The following is a 26,900-nucleotide window of genomic DNA, read 5'->3' on the forward strand; positions in this document are numbered from 1 at the left end:
GAAGGGAAGCCGGGAGAAAGCAGAGACAGGACACCTGACCCAAACTGACCAAAGAGGTATTCCATACCACAGCACGTCATGCCCACTATATAAACTGGGGCAGTTCCCCGGAAGGGTTTGATCACTGCTCAGTTGGGCTGGGTGTCGGTTGGCGGGTGGTGAGCGGTTGTATTCTCTTCCCTTGTTATTTCCCTTATCCTTATTATTATTGGTGGCAGCAGCAGTGGTTTGTGTTATACCTTAGTTACTGGACTGTTCTTATCTCAACTCATGGGAGTTACATTCTCTCGATTCTCCTCCCCATCCCTCTGGGAGCGAGGGGGGAGGAAGGGTGGGGAGTGAGAGAGTGGCTGTGTGGCTGACTGAGTTTAAACCACAACACACACACACACACATGTAAATACAAATCCTGTCTTAAAAAAAAAAAAAAAAAAAAAAAGAAACTGTTAACTGAAAATGTAAAAATAATAAAAAATCCGACAGACTTGATGAAAAAAAGAAAGGTCCAACCTCAAAGAGACAGGTGGCTTCTGAGTGAAAGTGTAACATATTATCCCCAAGAAGATGAGCTCCAGAGTTCACTCTTTCCTGCTACAGAGTATATAGATGTTAACAGTTTTCTTCTGGCTACATCTGTGTTTTCCAAATCAAGTATTGTTAAATACGTAGAGCTTAAAATACCGCTTCAGACACTGTCCTTTGCTTTACTTTCATATAATCTGCCGTAGGTGTAGTGTCAATAACCAGCTCTGCTTCTCCCAAACAGATTTAGTTTAAACACCTGGCAGAGGTGAAGAACTGGAAATAATGACCAGTTCAGATAGCTGAAGGGGTAATTTTCAGGACAGGGAGTAGCATGTATTCATTTGCTCTCCCCTAAGATGGTGAAGGTTTGTAATATCAGGGTTTGAAGGTGACATATTTGCATATGTATAACTTGCAAGGTGATACTGGATGCAACCCTGGACTCACCAATCTCCAGTATCAATCTTGCAAATGATCTTAAAGAACTCAGGACTTCATCTGTAGCATTAAGATTCTACTGACAACAACCTCTCTATTACTGGTGAAAAAAAGTGCTGGGCATAGTAGAATCATAGAATCATAGAATAGTTAGGATTGGAAAGGACCTTAAGATCATCTAGTTCCAACCCCCCTGCCATGGGCAGGGACACCTCACACTAAACCATGCCACCCAAGGCCTCATCCAACCTGGCCTTGAAAAATGCCAAGGATGGAGAAGTAGGATGGATAGTAGGCATGGATAGTAGGATGGATAGTAGGCACCATTCATGTAAGCTAACACATCATTTGAAGTTTCAGCTATTACTTCTGCTGCAGTTATAAGTCTTTTATTGCTCTGGATTCTTGCATTCATTTAGAGTGACATGACAGAGAAATTTTGGAGATGAACAGGGCCTGGGGCTTTGCACCTTTTGGGCAATCTTACCAGGAGGGCATATTTTCCTTCTTACTATAGGCTTTATCTTTTAATATATATAAAACCCAAAAAGAAATACACCCACTCCCAAACTAGTGTTCCGTATCTAGAATGACCTTTCAGCAAGATAAATAGATTTACTCCTTGCAAAATGCATATGTGCAGTATAACAAAACCATGGATCTGAATAGCAGTATATAGGAACGTTAAGCTCCAGAACACTTGCAGGCACTTCATGCCTTAAAGTAATTTTTCAGTAAATCTATACTTCTTTCTCAGTTCATTTTTTTCAGTTCAGAATAATTCAAATGAGCCTTTAAGTAGATGCAACACCACACTGTAGAAATTGGCAGACATTGGGCATGACTGCTCATTAAAGCTATATGCAAGAATTTGAGTAGAACTTTCCTTTGGATTAGTTCATGTGAGTTTCCATTCCTTGAATTTCACTTTGATTTCTAGGTTCAAATATGTGCAGAAAACTGAAAACCAAACTGTTCAAAGTATTATATTCATGTGGCTGCATTAAAAAATTATGGGGTTTGCATGAGTTTGTTGTGAAAACAAAATTCAAGCTGCATTTTAGAATCTGGCATGAATTTTAAATGTGTAACAAAACATCACGTCTGGTGAATTTTGTAAAACTTACAAGGCTATTATGAACCTCTTACTGCTCTGCTCCCAATTAAACACATATCTTGAATAAACAAAGGTCCTTAAAGCTAAAACACCTTTTCAACATGTCTGAACATTTCAGGTCACACAATTTGGTAACATTACTGCAAGATCTTCAACTCACTACCAGAAAGACATTAAAGTGTGGGAGCATGTCCAAAGAAGGGCAGTGAAGGTGGTGAAGGTTCTAGGGAACAATTCTTGTGGGGAGCAGCTGAGACAAGGAGTGTGTTTAGTCTGGAGAAAAGGAGGCTGAGAGGAAAACTTACCGCTCTCTCTCTACAACTATCTGAATGGAGTTTGTAGCAAGATGGGTGTTCGTCTCTTCGTCTCTTCTCCCAAGTAAAAAGTGATAGGACAAGAGGAAATGGTTATTAGGAAAAATTTCATCACCAAAAGTGTTATCAAGCATCGAAACAGGCTGCCCAGGGAAGTGGCTGAGTGACCATGCCTGGAGGTATTTAGAAGACGTGTAGGTGTGGTGCTTAGGGATGTGCTTTAGTGGTGGATTTGGCAGCGTTAGGTTAACAGTTGCACTTGGTGATCTTAAGGCTCTTTTCAACCTAAATTATTCTATGACTGGCTTCCTTCTCTTGCCATCATTCTCCATGCAAAATTCCCATCAGCTGCAATGAGAGGTCCATGAGCAGAACCATGGCAGGATACATGGAATCAAAGTATTATCTAATTATTCCAGCCTAGATGATTTAGTTGACTGTTGAGACTTCTGTACTAATAAGAAGAATCTCCAAAATTTCCTTTAAAAAACCCCACATTTTCCAAAATTGAACAAGAAATGTTGAAAGTCAGGAGATCTGAAATGAGCTCATGTAGTGTTACATGGGGGGGAGGGTAGAGAAAAAGGAAAGCATATTATGAAAATGTCCTTCTGAGTTGTTTTATCCACTGTAAGTCACATGATTGTAATTGCAGCATTTTGGTTCTTAAAAATAAAGCAGTCATCATCAGTGTTCTTGGGGCAAAAAGACAGAGTACAGAAGAAAAGAGACAGCAGTGGTCAGGAGATGTGTGGAAAAAATCCTTTTGTGCAACTTTGAGGTGTGTATTGATACTGCTGGTGAAGCAAAGAATTTGGGGACTTTGGTGATGGTGGTGGTGTTATTTATAAAAGGTACAATAGACTTTTCATAGATTCATATGTTTAGTTTCCTGAGTTTTCCCTCTTCTGAGCCATAAGGTGGTGCAAAGTTGTCCATCCCTTCTTTCGCTTCTGGGAAGTGGTCTCTGAAGTTGCTGTGTGAGGGGATTTGGACTCATAAAGGACTCACTGGTAGTAAAGGAATCTTAGTACCCATTTTAGGTCTTCCTCAGCCCTGTTACATTCAGCCAGCCTAGCTGGTTTTTCACTGTAGCCCCTTCCTGTTGAGCCTTTTCAGTCTTCCTGTCCCTGTTTCCTTGCCTGCCAAGTCCAAAGGTACCCAACCAAGATAATTCTGGCCTGTGCAAGATGAAATCTCTTTCTCCCACTGTTCCTAACTACTTTCATTTCGTGTTCCAAATTTTTCTCTTCAGCCTAATTAATTTCCCAAGCCTGTGTGGAAGAATGCCTATTGCATTTCCCAAGCCCAGCTCTTTCTAGTTTATCTCTTTTCTATCTTGGCCTTCAGATGTCTTTGGCATTTATGTTTCCAATTCTGTTAGGCCAAGCCAGATCCTCTTCTTCTCTCCTATCTGGTTTCTCAGCATAGGTAACACCCTTTTTGTCACCTCAGTTCCTTCCCCCTTGCAAACTGTGTATCACTCTCCATCTGCCTTTCCAGCTTTTCCTCCAGACTGTTTTCCATTTAGACTGCTGTGCAGTTCTCTTAAATGGTCTGTAGTCTACACTTGTTCCCTTTTCCTTTCAGTCCCCAGTCCTGGTGCCCTTGGCAGACTTCTGCTTTCCTCTGCTAGCTTCTGACTTCAGTCACTTTTCAGATTCATTGCTAGCAATCTGTTCTCCACCCCTAACACACCTGTACATTATTTTTCTCCTTCGTTGCCTGAGCTTACTTAGGTACCACAGTCAAGAGCTTAGGAAGACAGGGCTTCTTACATGTCCGTCTGGATGTAGCATGCCCTGCAGCACCATAATGTTGCATCTGCCAGAGATGTCCAGCTCACCCCCATGTGGAAGAATGCCTATTACATTGAGAAAGAGTTCTTGGATCCAGTTTGCAATTTCTACTTCAGAAAATAAAATTCAGAAAATAAAATTAACAGACACACACACATAAAAACAAAAACAAAAACAAAAACAAACAAAAAAAAAAAACCACAAAAAAACCCCACCACAAACCTGGAGACTTCAGGCAATGCAGGATGATAGGCAAGAATCATGAGCAGAATGAGAGCGGTGATTTGAAACTCTTATCTGTCAAATATTTAAAAGGCAGAGTTCCTGGCTTTTCTGAAATCTCTGGATCTTCGCCTTTCCGTGCAAAATTCTTCCTTCATTAAGCTTACTTTCCTTCTGATAGGGAATAAGTTATTTTTTAAATTTTCCCCCAAAAGAAAAAAGTAGTGAGAGAAAGACTGGAACTTTGTCTTGTTAGAAAAATTGCTGCTTTACGATTTCAAAGCAGAGTCAGACTCCCTTATTGCTAAATGAATGGCATAAAAGGGTTCCAGAGAGCATTTTTCTGTCTTTGGTGCCTTTTATGGCATATGCTATGTATTGATGTAGATTAAATTTCCCTCCTGTGTGGAACAATGCACACTCAGGAGGAGAGCTACTGACCTAGCAATAAGTGTGAGCAGCTTATAGCAAGTGGTGGAGCAGAACTCGTGGAGAGTGACTGACTGAAGGCAGAGCATTCCGTTCAGCTGTGCCATTCTGCCTTTCTCCTCCTCTTCCTCCTCCTCCTTCTTCTTCTTCTCCTCCTCCTCCTTCTCTCTCTCTCTCTCTTTCTTTCTTTTTAGTTCCCCTCTGTCTTTCACTGCTATACTTTCCCGGACCCCTTGGCTTTGTTGTGCTGCATGTCTGAGTAGCAGGAGGGGAATTGACTGCTCGTCGGCTTGGTGAGCGCTTCCCCGCAGCTCCAACCCACTCACTCACGCCTTGGTCAGGAAATGTGAGCAGGGCTGATAGAGGCGGAGAAGCGGGGCTGTAGGTTCGCACCAGCGCTGGATGTGACAATAGGCAGCTGAGCACTTCGCAGCTTGTGCGGTGTCCCACCCCAGGGCCGGCACAGACCCAGCCATGAAGGGCTGCCGCTGGATAACTGCTAGCACCCTGCTTCTGGCTTCACTTGTCCTGGTAAATGCCATTTCTTTCCTGCAAAAATGTTTTGCTTGCAGCTGATACTGTATCTGTGTGTATATATGTGGATGGGTATGGTTTTAAGCTGTAAGATGGCAGTTTGAGAAAGATTGTTTTGAGCAAATCATGTAAATCTTATCCTCTCTAAAGTATTACAGGCTTGGAGCCTTGATATTGTGGGTTGCTGCAGGTAGAACCAAGAAGTTGATGTTGGCATCAGTTTTATAAAGTTGAAGAGCAACAACCTGTGAATGGTGATTTAACTGCTTTGGGTTTAGAGAAGAGCTGTTTCTCCCCTCCTTAAATCAAACTATATCACACTGTAATGTTCCAGGAATTTTCTTCCTTCCTAAAAAAAAATAACTATACAAGTGGAAAAGAGAAAATATTTTTCAGTTGTGCACATGCAGAGAAACCATATACAGCATGTACTGAACTTTTTCCCGCAGCCAGCTTAAGTGAGCCCTCATTACTGCTGTGACTCGTTAAAAGAAGTTTATACCAACTTTTGGAAGATACGTAATGTGATATCTGGTATACATCAGGGCTATAAAGCTGATGGTTACTATATGATTTTCTTGCATATTTCCCATGATTATCTGGATAGGATGCTCTGTAGCTGAGAGCTATAGCTCTGCTCTTTGATTGATATTAAATGTTCCATTTTGACTCATGCTTAATTTTATAAGTATGGGCTGTATGCTTTCTATCAGAAAACCTTCAGTAAGAATATTCATACGCACACATTTGACACCACAGTCATCTTGGCATATATATATATATATATATATGTTGTCTTTTTCTGAGGATTTGACTGAGTGTAGTAATACACATAGCAAGGAATCTTAAAGAAATATATGAACTTCATAGCAGCTTGTGTCTTATATGTCTGTATACAACAATCTATGGTAATCATTGTGAACTAATCTTAGCACATTTTTTAATAGCCACATGGGTACATAAATACTGGAATAACCCTATTTGAATTGCTTTGTAAAAGTTATTGTATGATTAAAAAAAAAAACCCACAACTTTTTGGGTTTAGGATCACTAAATACTAATTAATCACTGGAAATAAAAATGCTATCTATCTGGATTTATCTTAAAGTTTTGTTTTGTTTAAAAGTCTATTTTCCATTTAAAATACTGAATTCACACAAAATGGCATAAAGTTAGCACAGATTCTCTTTTATTTATGAAAATTAGAAGTTTATAACCTGATGACTGTAACATATTGTGAGCCAGTCATGCAGTCCTAATTTAGAGAAGATCAACAGGACATACATCTCAACAAGACTGTAAGAACTGCAGGATTTTGCCTCATATTAAGCTCATACTCATAACATTTGTATTCATTTTGTATTCATATGACTTACCCTGCCTCAAGAGATTTCCCCCACACACCTCCCACCAAATCTCTTTGTGCCTTAAGAATAGTGATGTGAAGCAAGCTTAACTTTTTTTTTTTTTTTTTTTTAATCAGACCATTCTTGTGCTCCTTCCATACTCAGGAAAATCAGGTTAAGTAAACATGCAAGAATTTGACTTAGAGCTTGGATAGAGATAACTTGTAGGATAACTTGGTGTACATGTTACTCTTGCAGTTTACTGCAAGCATGAGTTCACATGGTAGAATGTTTGTGGATGTTTTTGAGACAGAAAAGAGGCCTTATAGCTATTAGCCTATAGTCAAGTAGGTGGAATGAGTTTGACAACTATGACAATCAGCATTTGGATTTATGTGTTTCACCTTGCATCTCTCTAAAACCCTGTCTTACACTGAGCAACACAAGCAGCCAGTAGTCATGTAGCGCTTTAGTAACATCAGCAGGAGTTCATAGTTGTAAGCTCTAAGGCTAGGTAACAAGCACTTACAGGATTAGTTGTAATAATTTATCACGTGTTCCTGTGTTTTCAGTAAGACACTGTAGAGCAAAGTAGCACCTAAAGTCTTTGTTCGACATCCTTGCCTCAGTAGGGAAGATGTATAGCCCAGACCCATACAGAGCCCACGCACACATTATGTAAGGGGGTGGACAAGCCTACAGGCAGTATCAGCAGCAACATCTCCTGTTCCCCTTGTTAGCCAGCAGATACAGTTGACTTCAGGGCAGACTGGCTCTAGTGTGGCAGTAGTGAGTATTGCTCACTTCTCCATCGGGGTTTTTAAACTTGTTCAGAAGAAATCATATTCATTTTCAGTGTGAGTGGTGCTCGAGTAAGGTCTGGGAAGTCAGTATTTTATTTGTTAACTATTCTATAACTTACCCCATACTCAGACCCCTGTTTCCCTGGTGTAAATGGCAGTTAGGTACTTTCACAGCTAATTTTGAAAATTTGAGCCATAACATGGAACACCTGTTTTGAAAAAGTAGCGTTAGACTGACAGTAACTTGAAAAGACAGTTTTTCTTTTTCCAAAATAGGACCTGGTATTTGGAGAATTTTGCTTATTGCTCTGTGAATTTCTTCATGCTACAGTTGTATTAGCACACAACTTTGGAGAGAAACAGAAGAAAGCAGGCATTCTGTTCTGAAGATTTCCCTTTCTAATGGTTTAAATATATTTCTATGTATTTGAAGTTCTCTATATATTTAAATATATTTTTATATTTATGTTGCCTATATATTCTTATTTATATATATTTTTAATATATATAACTATTTAAAAATAAAAGCCTAACACAAGCAAATCACAGTTGTTCAACTGAAAGGAAATGTAACCAAAACCATAACCAGCCATGTGTTCATCTGAGCTTGAACTCCAGTCACTTCACTTCAGAAGGGCATTTAATCACATTTGTATTTGTTATTTGCATCTTTTCCAACAGCTTTTTTTAGCTCTTGCTCTTGCTAGGGAGAGCATGTGTTTTTCTGCAGGATTTCTTTCTTTTGCTGTGCTAATTTGTACATGGAAAATAGTCAAATATAATAGCCCATTCCTTCCAAGCTCTTTGGCATTACATCCCCCTATTATCTAGCTGGGTCTGTCTTGGATGACCACAAGCACAATTAGAAAGTGGAATGAATACAATGTTTCTTGTTTACATCTGAATGTACAAAGCTTGACATTTTTTCCTTTCATGTGTAGATAGGTCTACTTTCTGCTGTATGTCTGCTCCTGTTGCTATAGTTGTAGCTGTATAGAGGGAGATATTTCCTGTACAGATCCACTGTTCACACATATATTTCCATCCATAGTCAAGTATATGTACAGACTGGCACTTGGTCACGTCAGTTGGGTACAGATGAGCTAAAATGCAGAGTTCAGCTATACAAAGCTAAGATTTATTCATGTGACAGAGTGTAAAATTTCTCACCATTGTGGCTTGTGACCACTGCTGCTGTACTCCTGATGCTTCATGTGTATAAAAGTAAATGATTTAGTATGTGAAGGTCTAGATGCTACTAGGTGTGTATACTTATGACTTCTTACATGACTCTAGAATTTTGTGGTTTGACTTAATTTACTGATCTCTTGCTTCAGTTGTTTTTGTTTTTAAGTATATCATTTGTTTACTCTTTTTCTACCGAGTCCAAAGGCATGGATGAGCTGAGCTAAGATTATGTGATTGAATTTTTTTCTTTTGGACTTTAGTCAATTGAAATCAGTACTTAATGTAAGTTGTTGACTTATTGGTCTGCTTCATCAGTGTCAGTAAAGTTAAACACATTTTGTTTTAATGACTTTCACTAGATTCACACGTCTGACAGAGCATGACGAAAAAAACCTGAAATTAAATACCATGATAAGTCTAAAGATTAGAATATGCTCATCTTCATTAGAATATGCTCAGTCATGGATCTGTCAGATGGACAAACTCACATACTCAGAAGGTTCATGACTCAAGCAGTCCACATGCCCAGACAGCTAAGTCTTTAAAAGAGGGCTATCAATCTGTCCGTGACTGAATTTTCACTGAAGCAAAGAAAAACTTAATCCATTGTAAATGTGTTGTTAACCATCCAAATACAACCTCATGTTTTCTGTTGTCTTGTCAAATCTGCAGATGGCACTGTTGTTTCTATTCCTTTTCATAGCTACTTTCTTAAGCTTGTAAGAAAAGTTAGAGCTATAGTAATAATTACATAGAAGAAAAGTAGGAAATTGAAATCTGTTGCCACGGAGTCATATGTTCTCTCATATGAGGAAATAAAGCACAGTAATAAGATCATCCTTACAAAAACAATTAGAAAGCTGAAGATAGTTGAAAAACAAGTAAGTGCACATCAACCACCAGACGCTATGGTATCAGGATAGGGAGCAGGAAAAGGAGGAAATTACTTGTTCCAGCCAAGTCAAGGATAGTTATGAAAAAAGTCTTCTCATGTGGTGTACAGCACCTAATCAAAAGCTGGCATGGAATGCCTAATTCTATCAGATATCATACTCTGGTATGAAACACAACTTCTTCCTAACTGACATACAGGAATGGATAGCTTTAGCTTTCAGCATCTCCATATTTTCATATCAGCCAATGGCCAGTAGGCTTGTCTTACCAAATAGCTAGCCAGCTTTGGTTATTCAAGGTCTTATAACATTCCTCAAATGTATGTTCAGATGAAATAGAGGAAATCATCAAGAAATATACATTTAATGGAGTGATGGAAAATCTTCTCTAAGATTTTAGCCCTGTGTAGGGTTGAATACAAATCAATACAAGTCAATGCTTATTGCAATCTATTAATTTAGATGTCTTTCTGTCTAAAGGAATGTAAAGCATTTCATCACAGGTCTGAAATTTGCCATCATGCACTCTAAGAGACACTGTACATGTTCAGACCTATTTTAATCAGACAAAATTTTTCATTGTGCACACAGGACAAAGAGAATGGGTTGTCTATTGGTCATTATCGATACTAAAAAGATTTAAAGGCTGGTATCATGGTCTGAAAGATGCCACTCTCAAATGTTTTACTTGTCTTTCAAGATTATTGTATGCAGTCTCTTACCTGTCTCTGTTGAAGGCTCTCTCACAATCGTATGAGATCATCAGCCTTTAAAGTTTTTGCCTTTCTTTTTGGAAGTGAAAAATACCATTCTCAGGATACTAAATGTTATTACAAACATAATGGTTCATAAGCACAGTATTAGCTGAGATTTAAGAGCAAGCTTCTCATCTGTATAAATTGATTTGCCTCTGTTAAATGCAGTAGAGCTATGCTGAATTTCACCTGCTTAGACTTTGTACTAAAGTCTTTTCATTTCATAAGTTTCCATTTTGATCTTTTACATGTCATGCACAAGAGCAATTAAAATACCTCCATCAAGCATTGGTCATTAATATCTCCTTGTGAAGCCCCTGAGTGGCCAATTTATCTTATTTTCAAAATAAGACATTTTCTGGGTGCTGTGGGTTTGTTGTGTCCTGAATCTGAGTGTACACATTAAAGCTTACTGTAGGCCAGGATCTTCTCTCTGCTTCACTGACTGAGATGTTAGCATATCAGAGATTACTAACTCTAGGCGCATTTCCAGCTTTTTACCTTTTTTTTTTTTCTTCCCTTTGTGTCCACTGATTAGAATTTCATTTCATATATAAGCATTTTTTTTCTTTTCTGTATGCTGCCAGAACCGAACTTTTCCAAATTTCTTATAAAAGTAGCTGAAGTTGTGGTGAAATTGGAAGGCTGTGTAGACAGGTTACTGGGGGAGGGAAAGCTCTGTGTGTACTTGTGAGATTTAATCTGCTTCCAAGGCAATCATATGTAGAAATCTTAATAGTTCTGCCACCTGTGAATTATTTGGACACTGTTTATAGGCTTATTCTACCGTACATTAATCTTCAGAGTTTCCATTTTCATTTTCACTGTCTTTAAATAAATTCCTTCCAAAGCTTCAATCTTTTAGAGGTTGCCCTGAGATTTCTACCTTTCAGGGGCTTCTTGTACAGCAAGTTCAGCAGAGGGTGTCAGAGCGGAGGGGAGGGGGTGTGTGATAATGTAAGACATCCTGAAATAAATTCCAAGAGTGCTCAAGAACTGAGACAGGAAATTACGTGCAACTTATTATAAATTCAAACTGTCCCATAAAATAAATATAACTCATTTTGTTTCCATATGAATGTACTGTACGGGTGTCAAATTTCCCCTTCTAGCTTTGTTGGATATACTCTCAGTCCCTGTTTGAAGTTTGCTAGTGTATTGTTCAGATCCTGCACTCTATCAACAGACTCAGATATGAAAGGGAATAAAGGAAGCAATAAGGTCTCCTACTGTTCTGATGCTGGCATTCGATTAGTGGATTATTTATTTATTTACTTACTTACTGGCTTATTTAAATCCCCATATTTCTTTCAGCCTGGACTGTTAAAAGCATCTGTTTTTGAGGGCAAATATAACTGCCCTTAACAAGGCCAGGGCTGCCTTTTATTTTTTCATTTTGGTATGTGGGTGGATTATGATTGTAAATGTGCTTTGGATGTGACATTTTCATGGTTTCTGTAACTTTTTAAAAGAATGGGGGATTTTCAAGTTACTGTGCTATCACAAATATGTTCCTTGAAAGTCTAGCTAGGGCCGTGTTTTAAAGATGAAAGATCTGAATTAGCTGAAGGGGAGAGGGAGGTGATTCAATAAAAATCTCTGAAACTGACAACTTGAGCTGCCACAGTTTAAATATGCTTTGCTAATCCAAACTTTAGCAGTCTGATCATTCTGTGATGGCCTCAGTCACCCATTAGTGCTGATGAGCACCATGGCAAGATGGAGTGTTTTATCATGCTTTACCAAAACTGAAGACTGACATAGAAAGGAATGCATACCATTTCTGTGCAGCATGCTGGCTCCAAAGTGTTTATGTGTCTTTTATTTGGTGAAAGCAATAGAAACATGAATATTTTCATCACCTCTGATCTTAGGGGGCAGCATGAAGTAGCAGCAGGTTATATCCTGAAAGTGCTTAAGTCCTTCTGGAGCACCAATCCTATGAAGACAGGCTGAGAGAGTTGGGATCGTTCAGTCCAACTTCAGTAAAGAAGAGGAGGCTCAGAGGAAGACCTTGTAACAGTCTTCCAGTTCCTAAGGAGGACCTACAAGAAATCTGGAGAGGAACTTTGCACAAGAGCTTCTAGTGACAGGACAAGGGGGAATAGCTTTAAACTGCCAAAGGTGACATATAGGTTAAATATCAGGAGAAAAATCTTCACTACGAAGATGGTGAGGCGCTAGCACAGGTTGCCCAGAGAGGCTGTGGCTGAGCCGTCCTTGGCAGTGTTCAAGTGCAGGTTGGGCGGTGCTTTGAGCAACCTGGTCTAGTGGAAGGTGGTTGGAACTCGGTTATCTTTAAGGTCTCTTCCAACCCAAACCATTATGTGATTCTATAATTTTATGAAAAGAAAAACAAACAAAACAGCAACAACAACAACAACAACAAAAAAACCCCAAACAACTCCACCCTGGCACCGCAAACTCTCAACAACTGAGTGTATTTTTTTTAAATAAACATAGTAATTAATTTGAGATCAGTTACTGGGTGATAAAGAGGGGAATAAATCTGTCAGATAAATTCAGAATTTTGTAGTTAATTCCTAGGAGTCCTATGAGCACTTTTCTTTTCCTGTCTTCCCTATATATTTTGTTAGGAGATAGGATCTTGACCTTTCTCCATAATTTATTTACTTATTTACTTCTCCCTCTTCCCGCCTGCCTTCCCGCCTGCCTTCCCCCCTCCCCCCTCCCTCCCTCCCTCCCGTTTTCTCTTCCTTTCTTCCCCTTTTTCTCTCTCCCTCCCTGTATTTTTACATAAATATTTCCCTTTCAATTTTCAGTTCTTCTGCCTCCACTGAGGCTTAATGTTTCAACCCCTGATATGGCCCCTTATTGTTAAAATAAACACATACACAGCTCCATGAGGTAACTGAGGGAGATGGCAGATCATCAGAAGAATAAGAAGCTTCATTTATTTTGAATATAACTCATAATTGCAGATGTTTATCTGAAATTACACAAATCTTTGAAGAGGTCTTCTCCCTTCTCTGAAATGCCTTCTGATCAGAAAGTGCCATCTTCCTGCTGCAACCTAAGGCATCTTGACATGATGTTCTGAACTGTTCATGAGGAAGCTGAGCCATCTTACTGCTAACAAATCTGTTAAAGTCTATGCTGTTGTGACAAGGTCTTCTAGCTCAGACTTTCAGAGCAAGAGTTTCTAAATCCAATTCACATGGGGTTTAGTGCCCATAAGATGACTCACTTTTGGATGTTGTGGCCTGCACAGGGAGGTAAGCTGCATGAATATCTGAACCTTAAGGTCACTTTAGTAAAGCAAGAAAAAATGGCTAATATACCGTCAATATACTTAAGTATATTACGCTGTGTATTTGTGGAGACAGTGGTTCATCTGTGGAGCTGGGATTGTCAGCAGCACGTTGGCTGGTTTTCGTTGAAGCTGACAAACACTACCCAGCCAGCACAAAGTTTCACTTCTCACCACTTAGAAAACACTTGGCATGCAATAGGCCTTGTCATAGATAGCAGTTAACAGTTTTACTTTTCTCTCTTTTTCTTTCTGTGTGCCTTGTGAGCTCTTTCCCCAGCTGCAGTTCTTGCTACGTGGAAGACAAACCCAAAGTCCTCAAATGTGAGATGCACTTTTGAACCCATGTTGTTGGGTGGGTTCCGAATTCTGGAAAGTGATTTCACCCATTCTGCCTCTGAACCAGTCCTAGCCTCGAAAACCCTTCTGAGTGAATTTGGCAACACATTCTGAGGCTGAGCCAGCTTGGACCTGCTCTGTATTGGATCACCCATGCCTGGTGTTCACACCAGCACAGCAGGATTTAAATACAACAGGGTGTTGTAACTTGGGTCTGTGAAAGCAAGAAAGCAAGCTCTTGTATTCACATCACTCTCCTGGTGTATATTTTCATATGGTTATGTGGAGTGAGAGATAGGACTGATCTGAGTTTTATAAGGCACTGTTATAAGATGTTACAGGGAGTGCAGTATGCACCACGTTGAAGTGATATGGTGTCAGCTCCATCCTTTGCCAGCAGCCCATACCCCCAGCTGGCTGCTGCCCTTTTAGAAGAAGAAATGAGCTCACGTTTGGAACATTTCTTCTGGGATACAACTCCCAGTACAGGTTCAGCTCCTAAAGCCCTGAGATGGCTGTACATCATTGCTTCCCAGTTTCGTTGCAGACTAGAAGCTGTGTACTCCTTATTATAAATTTTAAGAGACTGCATATATACAACTATATGACTTGCTTCGGAGCAGAAAGAATCCCATGGGACTATGGGGAAAGCACTGGAAATGTTTTTATCGTTCAGAGAGCACTTGATGTGCAGAGCTATTGACTGTCATACGGTACAAGTGTCCACTACACTGAAACTACAGACATTCTGTTTTCCAGAGACAGAGTTCAGTGTGACACTTTGTCCTTATTACTTGTGCAATGACCATATCAGGTCATACATGAGTAGGAAGGGAGAAGTGATTATTTTCCCCTCGATGAGCCTTTGCTTTCCTGTGCAAAATGAAAACATGCTGTAATTTTCTTTTTTCTGTTCCCTTAGTAATGAGCCTGCCTTGCATGACTGTGCTTGTTAAAAGAACACGAAAAAGGAACTCAGTGCTGACAAGGACTAACACAGCAAATTTTTACTTATGTCACTGAGAACCAAGCTAGCTGCATGCATGTCAGGTGTTCATGGGAGCTGAATAAGAACTGAAAAACTGCAAGGGAATATCTCAGTGAGATTTCTTCTTCTCCCCCTTTTAATCAAGGTGTCTTCCCCTTTTGTCTAAATGGTGGATCCTGAAGAAAGGGTAAATTAAAAACTACCCAGAAGGAGATTTTGACTTTTGTTTATTCCTTTTTAAGAGGCTTAGGGAAAAAAAAAAAAAAAGAAAGAAAAAATTAATCCTGGCCCATTTACCTACACCAGAGAAGTCTAAGCATACAGTAATTACCCAAAGTACAGTATACACCTTCACATGTGTGTGCTGCTGTGCCAGCACCTTCCTTGGGGCGTGGACTCACTCAGATCAAGGGTTCCTGTGCCAGGGGTTTTCCATAGGAAATACTCTTTATTCCCTCAAAGTCCTTTTGCTTGGTCTTGCAAGTGCAAACGAGGCAAAAATTCCTCAGTACATTTCCAAGACTGTTGAAGGTGGCCAGCGGGCTGCCACTGTTCAGCTCACAGCCCCCACATCCTGTGGAAGGGAGCTCCTGCCCCCGAGGGAACAGGGAAGCTAGTGTACAAGGTATAGCTACTTCTACTTCAAAACATCTAGTGCTCATTGCAGCTACTTTTCTTTCCAGGTTGTTTGCCAGAGAAATCAGTGTTCTGGCTGTAGTTTGAACAGTTCTGGAGGCATCTTTTTGAATTGGCCACATGGAACAGCATGCAGTTAATCATGGGATCAATTGCACTTGTGGTTGCTCAGCATCTCATGTGCAATAAACAGCTTTGGCAGCTTGGGCACAGGGGCATTTTCTTTCTTTATCTTCTTTTAACTTCTGTGAGAGCAGAACTCCCATTACGTTGTTAAGAATGCCAGGTAGGCAGTTTTTTCCATCTTGAGTGGTCCTTCTGGAGGGTGGCAAGTCTGGAGGCTGAAATCTCTTTCATCTTAACAGTGACAATAATGGGAAGGCAAGCTATCTACCACAGCAGCTAAACAGTGTTCATCCATCCTGACTTCGAATCAGCCTCCATGGTAAAAGAAAATAGGTTGGTGTTAATTCCTGTTAAGTCCTTGGTTATGTTGCTAAGGTTGGTCAGGGACCTCTGCGTTCAAGAGGTGCATGAAATAGGCACATATCTGTTTGGAGTGGAGGACCACTATTGTCATGGGAATCCCAATGCTTCCAGGGAATTATGCTCCTCACAAGGATAAGGCTTATTTTAACAAGCAATTTCTTCAGTATGGTACAGTTATTTCGAAAAGTGGATGCGCTCGGTCATACAGTACTGGTTAAAACAATGTACAACTCTGCCTAGATGCATTAAATATGTTTCTTGTACATTGCAAACTGGACGCGTCAGAATATTTTACTTATGATGTTTCCAAGATATTCACTCTGAAAAGTTTCAACAGCTAGTCAGGAATGTCTTGCATGTTAACATTTTGTTTGACAGTAATTACCAGTATTAATTCAATTGGCTGTGATTTTGTTCTGCCTTGCCTTCCTTCAAAAGCCAGAGATTTCCAGGCAATTTCCCATATGAGCTGTAATCCAGCTGTTACCTTGGATGAAATGCAACAAAGATACACAACATTGTGCAAATGAAATCTTATAAACCATATATTTACACTGGTTGAAGCTTTGAAATAAATGCTGCTTAAAAAGAGATGAGGTCTCTGGCCTTGTCTCCTGGTGTTACACACCTACTACATAAGTGCTGAGAGCAGTTTCTTCTGGTTTACTACGAACAACATTTCAGTACTGTGTGAAGTATATATTTGTTGTCAGTGACAAACTAACATCAAAGGGTGATCAAGGATTACTCAAAGAAGGAGGATGTATGGATTGGAAAGAATTCATATAGGGATACACTTGGATGTATCTGAAAAGGGAGAGCAGAAAGGCCACATAATAGGGAAAAATACTGGGTTTATGTCTCTAATATCATTTTCACAGTAGCAGAAGACAAGTTTAGGCAATGGCCTCAGAGGAACCTTGCATATTGTCACTGACAGTTCATCATACCCCTAAACAGTGGGAATATGATAAGAACCAGATGATTTAAATTTCTTAAACAAACCCAGCATTGCATATCATCTGGGAAATAGCTGTGGCTCAAAGTCTGTATCAATTCCATAGTCCAACAAGAGGTTAGCTGCCTTTTCCACTAACAGTATTGCTGTTTAACCTAGGCAACATACTTTGTGCTTGAAAATATATTGCTTTAGCAATGTTTTGCTGAATGGGGAGGAAGGCTGGAACCCTCAGAAACTGAGGAGCAATTAAACAACGTGAACTGCATTTATACCTATTGCATATATGTCACTGTGTGACAGTGTCAAATAGTTGGATTCTGTAGGGATAGCACAGTTCCAAACAAAATTTTAAATTCAATTCCAGTACACATCCAAGATTGGTTTTCTTAAGGCTGAACTCCTTTTATAAGTCCCAGGACACGAACGTAGGTCTTGCTACTTTTCATGTTCCTCCCTCTGTGCAGCCACACGTGTACACACAAGCTCTGAGAAAAAACATGGCTCTTTCATGAGGGATTCAGCTCTTAAATGGCCAGGCAGCTGTTGTGATTTTAGCAGGTGTGACAGTTATCATGTTTTTTACATACTCTCTCAGTTTAAATTATTTCTGTATACTGTGTGTTAATGGCTAGGCTACGAAAGACCTGTTGTTCACCTCCTAGTCTGAATATAACATGAATGCCTGACAACTCTTTAATAAAGTCATAAATCACTATTAGACACTGATGCTGGATTTTATATTTATTTTTTTTTTAGTATAAAATTGGATACCATGCTCTTTCAGTTTTACATGATTATGTCAGATTATTTTAATTTATAAAAAATCCTCCGTTCAGTTCATAGTTTAAAGCCTTTTTTTTTTTTCCCTTTTGCAAGCATCTTAGCCTGAGTGCCCTAACCACTGACAGTGATTTCATTTTGTACACATGATCCTTTTTTGCTTTCTTATCCAAAAGCAGAAAGTGTTCCTTCCCTTTCTTATTAGAGAAATCTTTTGGGAGTCCTAAAGCTCATTTCTTCCAGAGCTGCTGTGTTGCTTGGTAGCCAAAGGATCACCCTCAGGTTAGGTGTGTCTTAGTGGGTAGAAATTATTAATTAGTGATGTAAGATACTTTAGAAAAATCTGTTCCAGACAGTGACTTCTTAGCTAGTAACAGTATATATCTTTTGAAGCTGCAATAAACAATCTTCAGATTTAAAATGATTTTTCAGGCATTGCTAGAATTTCAAACTCAATCTTAACTGTGTAGTTTACAGGAGGGAAAACCACTCTATTTTCTTTAACATTAAACATGAATGGAGTTGAAATGAATTATGTTTATTCCACTTATTAAAAGAAAACTTGGAGCCTGTTCCAGCTTGAGATCACATGCTTTCTGGGAATATATAGGTCTTATAACAAATCTTGGAATGCAAATAACAGGCACATGGCTCTCCTCTGGGTGGGAGTACAATTTATTTCAGAAAAAATTGGACCCCAAGACTGTCTAGCTTTGCTGATCCTTATAATTTGTGATGAGGTAAAAGTACTTGGTTCACATGACTTTACCTTGCAACCTTTTTTAATTATGTCTTTGGGCTTCCAACTAGTGGTGAGTGATCCAGACAAGCACCCATTTGCAGTTTGAAGATATTTGTTTCCATGTAAACTAAAAGCACAGACACACATTTTCCTTTTAGAAGAGTAAAAGTGCAAACACACATTTTTGTTTTATAAACAATACCCTTCAGAAAACAGTCAGCTGAAATAACCTCAGTAAATTGGTGTGTTGTTCCTCTTATCTGACATGTTAATGTTAATGAGATTGTATCCTAGATGGATGGATCACATCTGGCCATAGTCAGAATTTGTTCGCTTATGTTATTTGAATTTTTACTTTTACCCTTCCAATTATTGTGTTGAAGTGAAATTCTTTTGCTCTTAATAAAGGTAAGATAAACTGAGAGTGTCGAATAATTGTTATACGCTTATTAGGCAAATCCAGTATCATCTTTCACAGTCCAAATTAATTTAAATAAAATTAAATAAAACAAAATTACATCATACTAGATGTTACAGCAACAAAAAACGAATTCAGTTACCCATCTAAACTATTTTCCAAAAGCTGTTCTGCAGAATGAAGTACTACATGTGTTTAAAATGCTACTGCAAACTGTGCAGCATGAAGCAAAATGAAAATGAAGGTTAGTCGCACCATAGAGTAATAATTTTATGTAGCATATCTGGTAACCTCCATTTGGCAAAAGTGCTAAGATAGTGCAGCATGAAGTGTTTCAGGAGGGCTCTTTGAAGAAAGCTTGCTTTCTGCATGCTTCATTTAGTTCCCTTCCCATTCACAGGATTTATTTAATTAATTAAAAAAAAATCTTTACAAATTGTGTTGGGTGCTCTTTTAGTGTTCTGCTCCTGAACCCCTCTAATTTGATGGAGTTTACATTTGACCTCAACATGCTTTGGGCCAAATCCTAAAGGTCTTTCAAACTGGTTGACCTTCTTTGTGTCAGAAGGCCAAATAGACTCAACTCCACTTATATGTCATTTGTGTATTTGCCTTTTAAAATACTCTGGTTTAAAAAAAACAAATACTTTACCATTGAAGGGTCCATGAGCAGGAGCATGAGGAATGCAGCAGGGGACCATTGTGCAATGCTGGAGAGATGTGGCTGGGTGGCCAGCCTGGTGTGTTGCTGGTCTTGCATCTGAACCTTGCCTCTCACTGAGCATCTCCTTTCACAAGAAATAACCATATTTGATGTTTTTGCCAAGCGGAAAATCCTTTCTTTTTTAGCCTGTCCTGCCAAAGAGACTGACTCATTTTTCAGGATCAGTTTTGTACTGTACCTTGATGAAAGCAATAATGGGAAGAGAGGGAAAGAAGACGAAACGGCCAGACAGGTGTCCTGAAAATCTTAATTTTATTTTTTTTTTTCATTTAAACAGTATCTATATATTTGCCAATTTAGCACACAGTCTGAGATGACTTAAGCAGGTTTAACATGGTCAGTTTTCATTTAGTTACCACTATTTCTTGTGCCAGTGTTATCTCAGAGTAGTATCAGGCTTTTGGAAGGAATATAACGATACAACTGCTCTGTCCACCTGAGTAAGGTAAGTACTGATCCATGAGCTAATGACTTACTTCAGGGCAGGAGGACTCCCATGTGACCTTGCAAACAGCACTGGCAATGTTTTAATCCTTCAGATACATGAAACTAGGGACCGAGGGTGCAAACATATATAACACTGAGGTTATGGGCTTTCTGTTTTCAAGAGAATGGAGTTCAGTGCAAGACTTCGGCCTTCTAACTGAGCTGAGAAGAGAGACAGCTAGTAACAGACAGGGGCTTTCACTTCAGCTAGTCTTAAGCCCAGCTGTTTATTCAGTATCATCGATGACACTAGTAGGTGAACTGCAAGTCGCTTGTAGAATTTTATATGAATAAATGGTTTCCATATTCTCATTATTAATGATTATCAAATATAATTCATCCTAGTTTCTTGAAGCATACTGAATAGTTAACCTTTTACCTTGATAAATCCCAATTAACACACATTTCTTATCCTAATGTACCAGACTTAGTCTTTGGCTCTACAGACACAGGCTGTTCAAGATCTTGTGTGACAAATTACACGATCAAAATCTGTAGTGAACAAGGGTGTAAGTGACTTAACGGAACCCTCCAGAAAGGATGTGTCTGTACAGACCCCTTCTTGTGCAGAGTGTTTGAACTTATCAGTAGTACCAGGGGCAGATGACATTTGCCTGAGGTGCGAACAGGTTACTAATCTCTTATCATTGGTGACTGAGCTGAAGGAAGAAGTTGAAAGGCTAAGAAGTATTAGGGAAAGTGAAAAGGAAATAGATTGGTGGAGTTCCACCCTTGAACCTTTGAGGGAGGCCCATCAGGAGTCAGAAGACTCCCATGCCTCCAACTGCCAAGAAATAGAAGGGCACCTGGTTGATGAAGGGGATTGGGAATCGGTCTCTGTTTGGAGGGCTAATAATAACACTTCCTCCCAACCCCCATTACCAACTCAGATACCGCTTCAGAACAGATATGAGATCCTGGATCAGGAGGATCTAGAGAGCCAGCTAGATGGTTTAGGAAACAACAATTTACTCAGTGAGCCTCTCAATTATGCTTTATCTGTAGGACGAATTACCACTTCTAACATCAAAAAGAAAAGGAGGGTAGTTGTAGTGGGAGACTCGCTTCTAAGGGGAACAGAGGGTCCTGTATGCCGGCAGGACCCAATCCACAGGGAGGTTTGCTGCCTTCCTGGGGCCCAGATACGGGAGATCACCGAGAGACTTTCTGGGTTGATTAGGCCCTCTGATTATTATCCACTGCTGATACTCCAGGCTGGCAGTGATGAGATTGAAAGGAGGAGTGTTAAGGCAATTAAAAGGGACTTTAGGGTACTGAGTCAGGTGGTTGATGGGGCAGGAGCCCAAGTGATCTTTTCTTCGATCCCTTTGGTGGCAGAAAAATATAATGAATGGAACAGGAGAGCCCACATTATTAACAAGTGGCTCAAGGGTTGGTGTCGTCGGCAGAACATTGGGTTCTTTGACCATGGGACAACTTTTACAGCACCTGGCCTACTGGACACGGATGGGTTGCATCTCTCTGTTAAGGGTAGAAGAATCCTTGCTCATGAATTGGCAGAACTCATTGAAAGGGCTTTAAACTAGGTTTGAAGGGGGAAGGGGATGCAGCTGGGCTGACTGGAAGCAGGACTAAGGGTAATCAGCCTGGGTCAGTGGTGAAATCGGTGGATCAGCTGAGGTGCATGTATACTAATGCATGTAGTATGAGGAATAAACAAGAGGAGCTGGAAGCCATGGTGCAACAATATAGCTATGATGTAGTTGCCATCACAGAAACGTGGTGGGACGAGTCAAATAGCTGGAACATCGTATTGGATGGCTACAAGCTCTTCAGAAGAGACAGAGAAGGGGTGGAGGGGTGGCTCTTTATATTAGGGAGGTCTTAGATGTTATAGGTATTGAAATTAATGATGATGAAGTTGAATGTTTATGGGTAAGAATTAAGAGGAAGGCGGGTAAGGCTGATATCCTATTGGGGGTCTGTTATCGTCCACCCAATCAGAAAGAAGAAGTGGACAACTTGTTTTATAAGCAACTGGAGAATGTTTCTGGATCTTCAGCCCTTGTTCTTGTAGGCGACTTCAACCTACCAGATATATGTTGGGAATTTCATACAGCTCAAAAAAGGCAGTCCAGAAAGTTTTTAGAGTGTGTGGAGGATAACTTTCTGTCACAGCTGGTGAGCGAGACTACCAGGGGAGGGTCTGTGTTAGACCTGTTGTTCACTAATAGAGATGGACTGGTGGGTGAGGTGAAGGTTGGAGGTTGCCTGGGGCAGAGTGATCATGAAATTGTAGAATTCTCAATACTTAGGGAAATCAGGAAGAACATCAATAAGACCTATACCTTGGACTTCCGGAGGGCAGACTTTGGCCTGTTTAAGAGACTCATTCAGAGAGTTCCTTGGGAAACTGCCCTTGAAAATAAAGGAGTTCAGGAAAGATGGGTGTGCCTCAAAACAGAGATCTTGAGGGCACAGGAAAAGTCTGTTCCTGTGTGCCGTAAGATGAGCCGACAAGGCAAGCGTCCAGCCTGGATGGGTATTGAGGTTATGAAGGAACTTAGAAATAAAAAGAAGGTGTATTATCTTTGGAAGGAGGGTAGGGTTTCTCAGGGAGTGTTTAAGGAGGCTGCTGGGGCATGTAGAAAGAAAATTAGGGAGGCCAAAGCTCAGTTTGAACTTAAATTGGCAACTTCTGTACAGAATAATAAAAAAAGTTTTTATAAATATATTAATGGTAAAAGGAAGGGTAGGACTGATCTTTGCTACTTATTGGATGAGGCAGGAAACTTAGTGACTAAAGATGAGGAGAAAGCAGAAGTGCTTAATGCCTTTTTTGCCTCAGTTTTCAGTAGGAAGACACCTTGCCCTCAAGATAACTGTACTTTGGGGTTGGTAGGTGGTGTTAGGGAGCAGAATGGTCCTCTTGTTATTCAAGAAGAGGAAGTTAAAGAATTGTTGAGGCATCTGAATATTTATAAATCAATGGGACCAGATGGGATCCATCCCAGGGTGATGAGGGAGATGGCGGATGAGCTTGCAAAGCCACTCTCCATCATTTACCAACAGTCGTGGCTCACTGGTGAGGTTCCAGATGATTGGAAGTTGGCCAATGTGATGCCCATTTATAAAAAGGGTAGGAGGGAAGATCCTGGTAATTACAGGCCAGTTAGTCTGGCCTCAGTGCCGGGAAAGTTAATGGAAAAGTTCATACTGAGTGTTATTAAGCAGCACTTAAGAAATGGCCAGGGTATTAGACCCAGCCAGCATGGGTTTATGAAGGGCAGGTCATGCTTGACTAACTTGATTTCCTTTTATGATCAGGTGACCCGCCTGGTGGATGTGGGAAGGGCTGTGGATGTTGTTTATTTGGATTTCAGCAAGGCTTTTGACACTGTCCCCCATAACATACTTCTGGAGAAGTTAGTAGCTCATGGCTTGGACAGGAGCACAATTTGCTGGGTCAGTAACTGGCTGGATGGCCGGGCCCAGAGGGTGATGGTGAACGGTGTTGCATCCAGCTGGCAACCAGTCACCAGTGGTGTCCCTCAGGGGTCTGTGCTGGGACCGGTGTTGTTCAATATTTTTATTGATGACATGGATGAGGGTATTGAGTCTTTTATCAGTAAGTTTGCAGATGACACTAAGCTGGGAGCTTGTGTCGATCTTTTGGAAGGAAGAAGGGCTCTGCAGAGAGACCTGGATAGGTTGGATAGATGGGCAGAATCCAATAAGATGAAATTTAATAAGTCTAAGTGCCGAGTCCTACATTTTGGCCGTAAAAACCCCTTGCAATGTTACAAGCTGGGGACAGTGTGGCTGGATAGTGTCCAGGTAGAAAGGGATCTGGGGGTATTGGTGGATGGCCAGTTGAATATGAGCCAGCAGTGTGCCCTGGTGGCCAAGAAGGCCAATGGTATCCTAGCCTGCATTAGGAATGGTGTGGCCAGCAGAAACAGGGAGGTTATTCTTCCCCTGTATTTAGCACTGGTGAGGCCGCATCTTGAGTACTGTGTCCAGTTCTGGGCTCCTCAGTTTAAGAAGGACGTAGAAATGATTGAGCGCGTCCAAAGGAGGGCTACGAGGTTGGTGAGGGGCTTGGACCACAAGCCCTACGAGGAGCGACTGAGAGAGTTGGAGTTGTTTAGCCTGGAGAAAAGGAGACTTAGAGGTGACCTTATCACTCTCTACAACCTCCTGAAAGGAGGTTGTAGACAGGTGGGGGTTGGTCTCTTTTATCAGGCAACAACTGATAGAACGAGAGGACACAGTCTCAAACTGCGCCAAGGAAGGTACAGGTTGGATATTAGGAAGAAATTTTTCACAGAAAGAATAATAAAATATTGGAACGGTCTGCCCAGGGTGGTGGTGGAGTCTCCATCCCTGGATGTGTTTAAAAAGAGATTGGATGTGATACTTGGTGATATGGTTTAGTCGAGGTATAAGGCATGGGTTGGACTCGATGATCTTGAAGGTCCCTTCCAACCTGGTAATTCTGATTCTGATTCTGAAATTCAGTATCTCCCTTAGACAAATATTGAAACTCTTTACAGCCCTAAGCCATTGCTAACATTTTCTGATTTTGCCTGTGAAAAACAATATTCAAGGCTGGTATATTTGACCAAGTTTCAGATTTAATGACAAAACTTTTAGACAGCTTCACTGAAAAGAAAGTTGTTTCAGTTGAGCTATCTCTGTGTCTCAAATAGTATTGAAAGCTAAAATTGATTCCTTTAATATAGGCTAGCAATAAAGCCTGCTGATGTTTCTCTGTTGAAGGTGTACCATGAAAGTCTCCCTCACACAGTTGTTGTGTCTTCTCATTTATTCCAAATACAGTTAGAAATGCTATTTACCAGGTATTGGCCCACAGCACAAACCGAGCGTGAAGGAGAACACTGCCTCGTCTCCATCAGACACAGGCATTTTCCACGCACCTTTGCATGCTTCTGTATGTTATTCAGTTTCTTAGAGCAAAATCATATTGTCTGCAAGAGGCAATATCTACCTAAATGGTTAAATCATTTTTGACCCTATAGATCTATGTTTCTGATGTGCATTTGCATGCATGAAAATGAAATGCTGGATACATGCATGACTGCATTGTTTGAGGCAGGTACTGCTGTACATTTATGAGCTAATCCTAGAAGAGATGAGCATTTCCAAGTACATCACTGCTGCTTCCTTATAATGTTTGATGCTTCTTTATAGTTCTTTAACTTAACTTCTTAAAGTTCTGTGCACCCAACCACTAGCATTAAGAATAGCACTGCCTATGTCTGTGACTCACGGTAGTGTGCATTTTCTTTTTTAATAAAATACACTGGTTTATCCCTAGCAAACAGTACTGATAAAACAATTAGGTAATCTTTGTCCAGAAAATTTTATAGGAGATCTTTGGACAGATAAATAATGATAGTTTCAGTGCCTTATGGTGAGTATATGAAAGTCGCTATGCTGAATGCCTTTGTATCATGTTGATTCACCATGTTGTGATTCTGTTTTTCCTCAAGAGCATCTTGGAAAGCCCTTTCACAGTTCCTAACACAGCAACAAAACTTCAAAACAAAATTTCTAATGTTTAGAGTACGCCACCTCTTCCTTTTAATCAGGAAAAATCCCATGCCTCACTATTTTCCAAAGTGATCTTTTGTAATAGTCATCACCAGTCTCAAACTGAGACAGAGTATGATACTCAAAGGATGAAAGCAAATTCATATAGCAACCCCTACTACAAGAACTGGCTGCCAATCAGTAGGAATGTCAGAGAATAACAGATCTATTTGGTGCTTTCCATGACCAAAATGATATCCAGTAAAAAGAAAGGTTAAACTAGCAACAGTATTTTTTTGTCCTTTAAGTGAATTTTCCTGATTTTTTAATTTCTTTCTCTCCTCAGAGCTCCAGAACAGCTCGTTCTGAGGAAGACCAAGACTCACTGTGGGATTCCTGGGGCTCATGGAGCGAATGTTCGCGCACTTGTGGAGGAGGGGCTTCATATTCACTGAGACGCTGCCTGAGCAGCAAGTAAGTGGGTGAATGCTTTTTACATTACTGATGGGAGAATTCAACTTACCTATGTGTGTCAGACCATAAGAAGTAATCAGTTGAAGTCTTGAGCTAAATTGAAATTTCCAACTCAGTCTCAAAAAATTATAGTAGCATGGTTCATTATTTATTCAGGCAAGCAGCCAACATGTTTGATAAGGCAACACCATTTTAAAATACAGTGAGAACCTATGGAGATACAGAATTTGCTTGGACAGCTTGCAAGACTGCCAGCTACTGAAAAGTGAAACTCTCTACAATTTCACTATTTAAGCAGTAAGACTTTTCACACTTGTACAAGATTACAGCTAATTCACTTGGTTTAGCCCCCCACTAAAACTACACTGAATCTATGAAAGTATCAAACAGACCCAACATGGCATCCTGAGCTATATAAGAAAGAAGGATAATTCTGCTGAGGCTATCTTAAGAATTAAATTTCAGGCAGGAGGTCTTCCATACCAGCAAACTGTGCCCAGCAGGCAGAAGCAGAATGGCCCAGTACAAGGGTGAATTCTGGGTACCCAGACAGATTTTATTTCCCCCCGGTTACTAGCTTGCAATAGAAAATGAACAAGCCATTTTACATAATTTCCACCCTATAGTATATATAAGTTTTGCCTGCAAAATATTTCCAGCAAATATTATTTCTGTCTACTTTACCTGCCGTAAACATAGTATTTGTGATGTT

The 26,900-nt window shown here is 40.1% G+C and overlaps 1 protein-coding gene across 1 annotated transcript in view; it reads left to right on the top strand.

The window, feature by feature from the left end:
- The window catches only part of ADAMTSL1 (ADAMTS like 1), a gene marked incomplete at both ends in the record, with an annotated part of 432,351 nt that overhangs the window by 246,319 nt on the left and 159,132 nt on the right, over positions 1-26,900 (top strand). Inside the window, one exon of the mRNA XM_080637755.1 lies at positions 26,061-26,188. Coding sequence (XP_080493881.1) covers positions 26,061-26,188 — 128 coding nt within the window. The remainder of the gene's footprint in view (positions 1-26,060; positions 26,189-26,900) is intronic.

This window comes from Psittacula echo (assembly GCF_963264785.1).
Source record: "Psittacula echo genome assembly, chromosome: Z".
NCBI classification, from domain to species: domain Eukaryota; kingdom Metazoa; phylum Chordata; class Aves; order Psittaciformes; family Psittacidae; genus Psittacula; species Psittacula echo.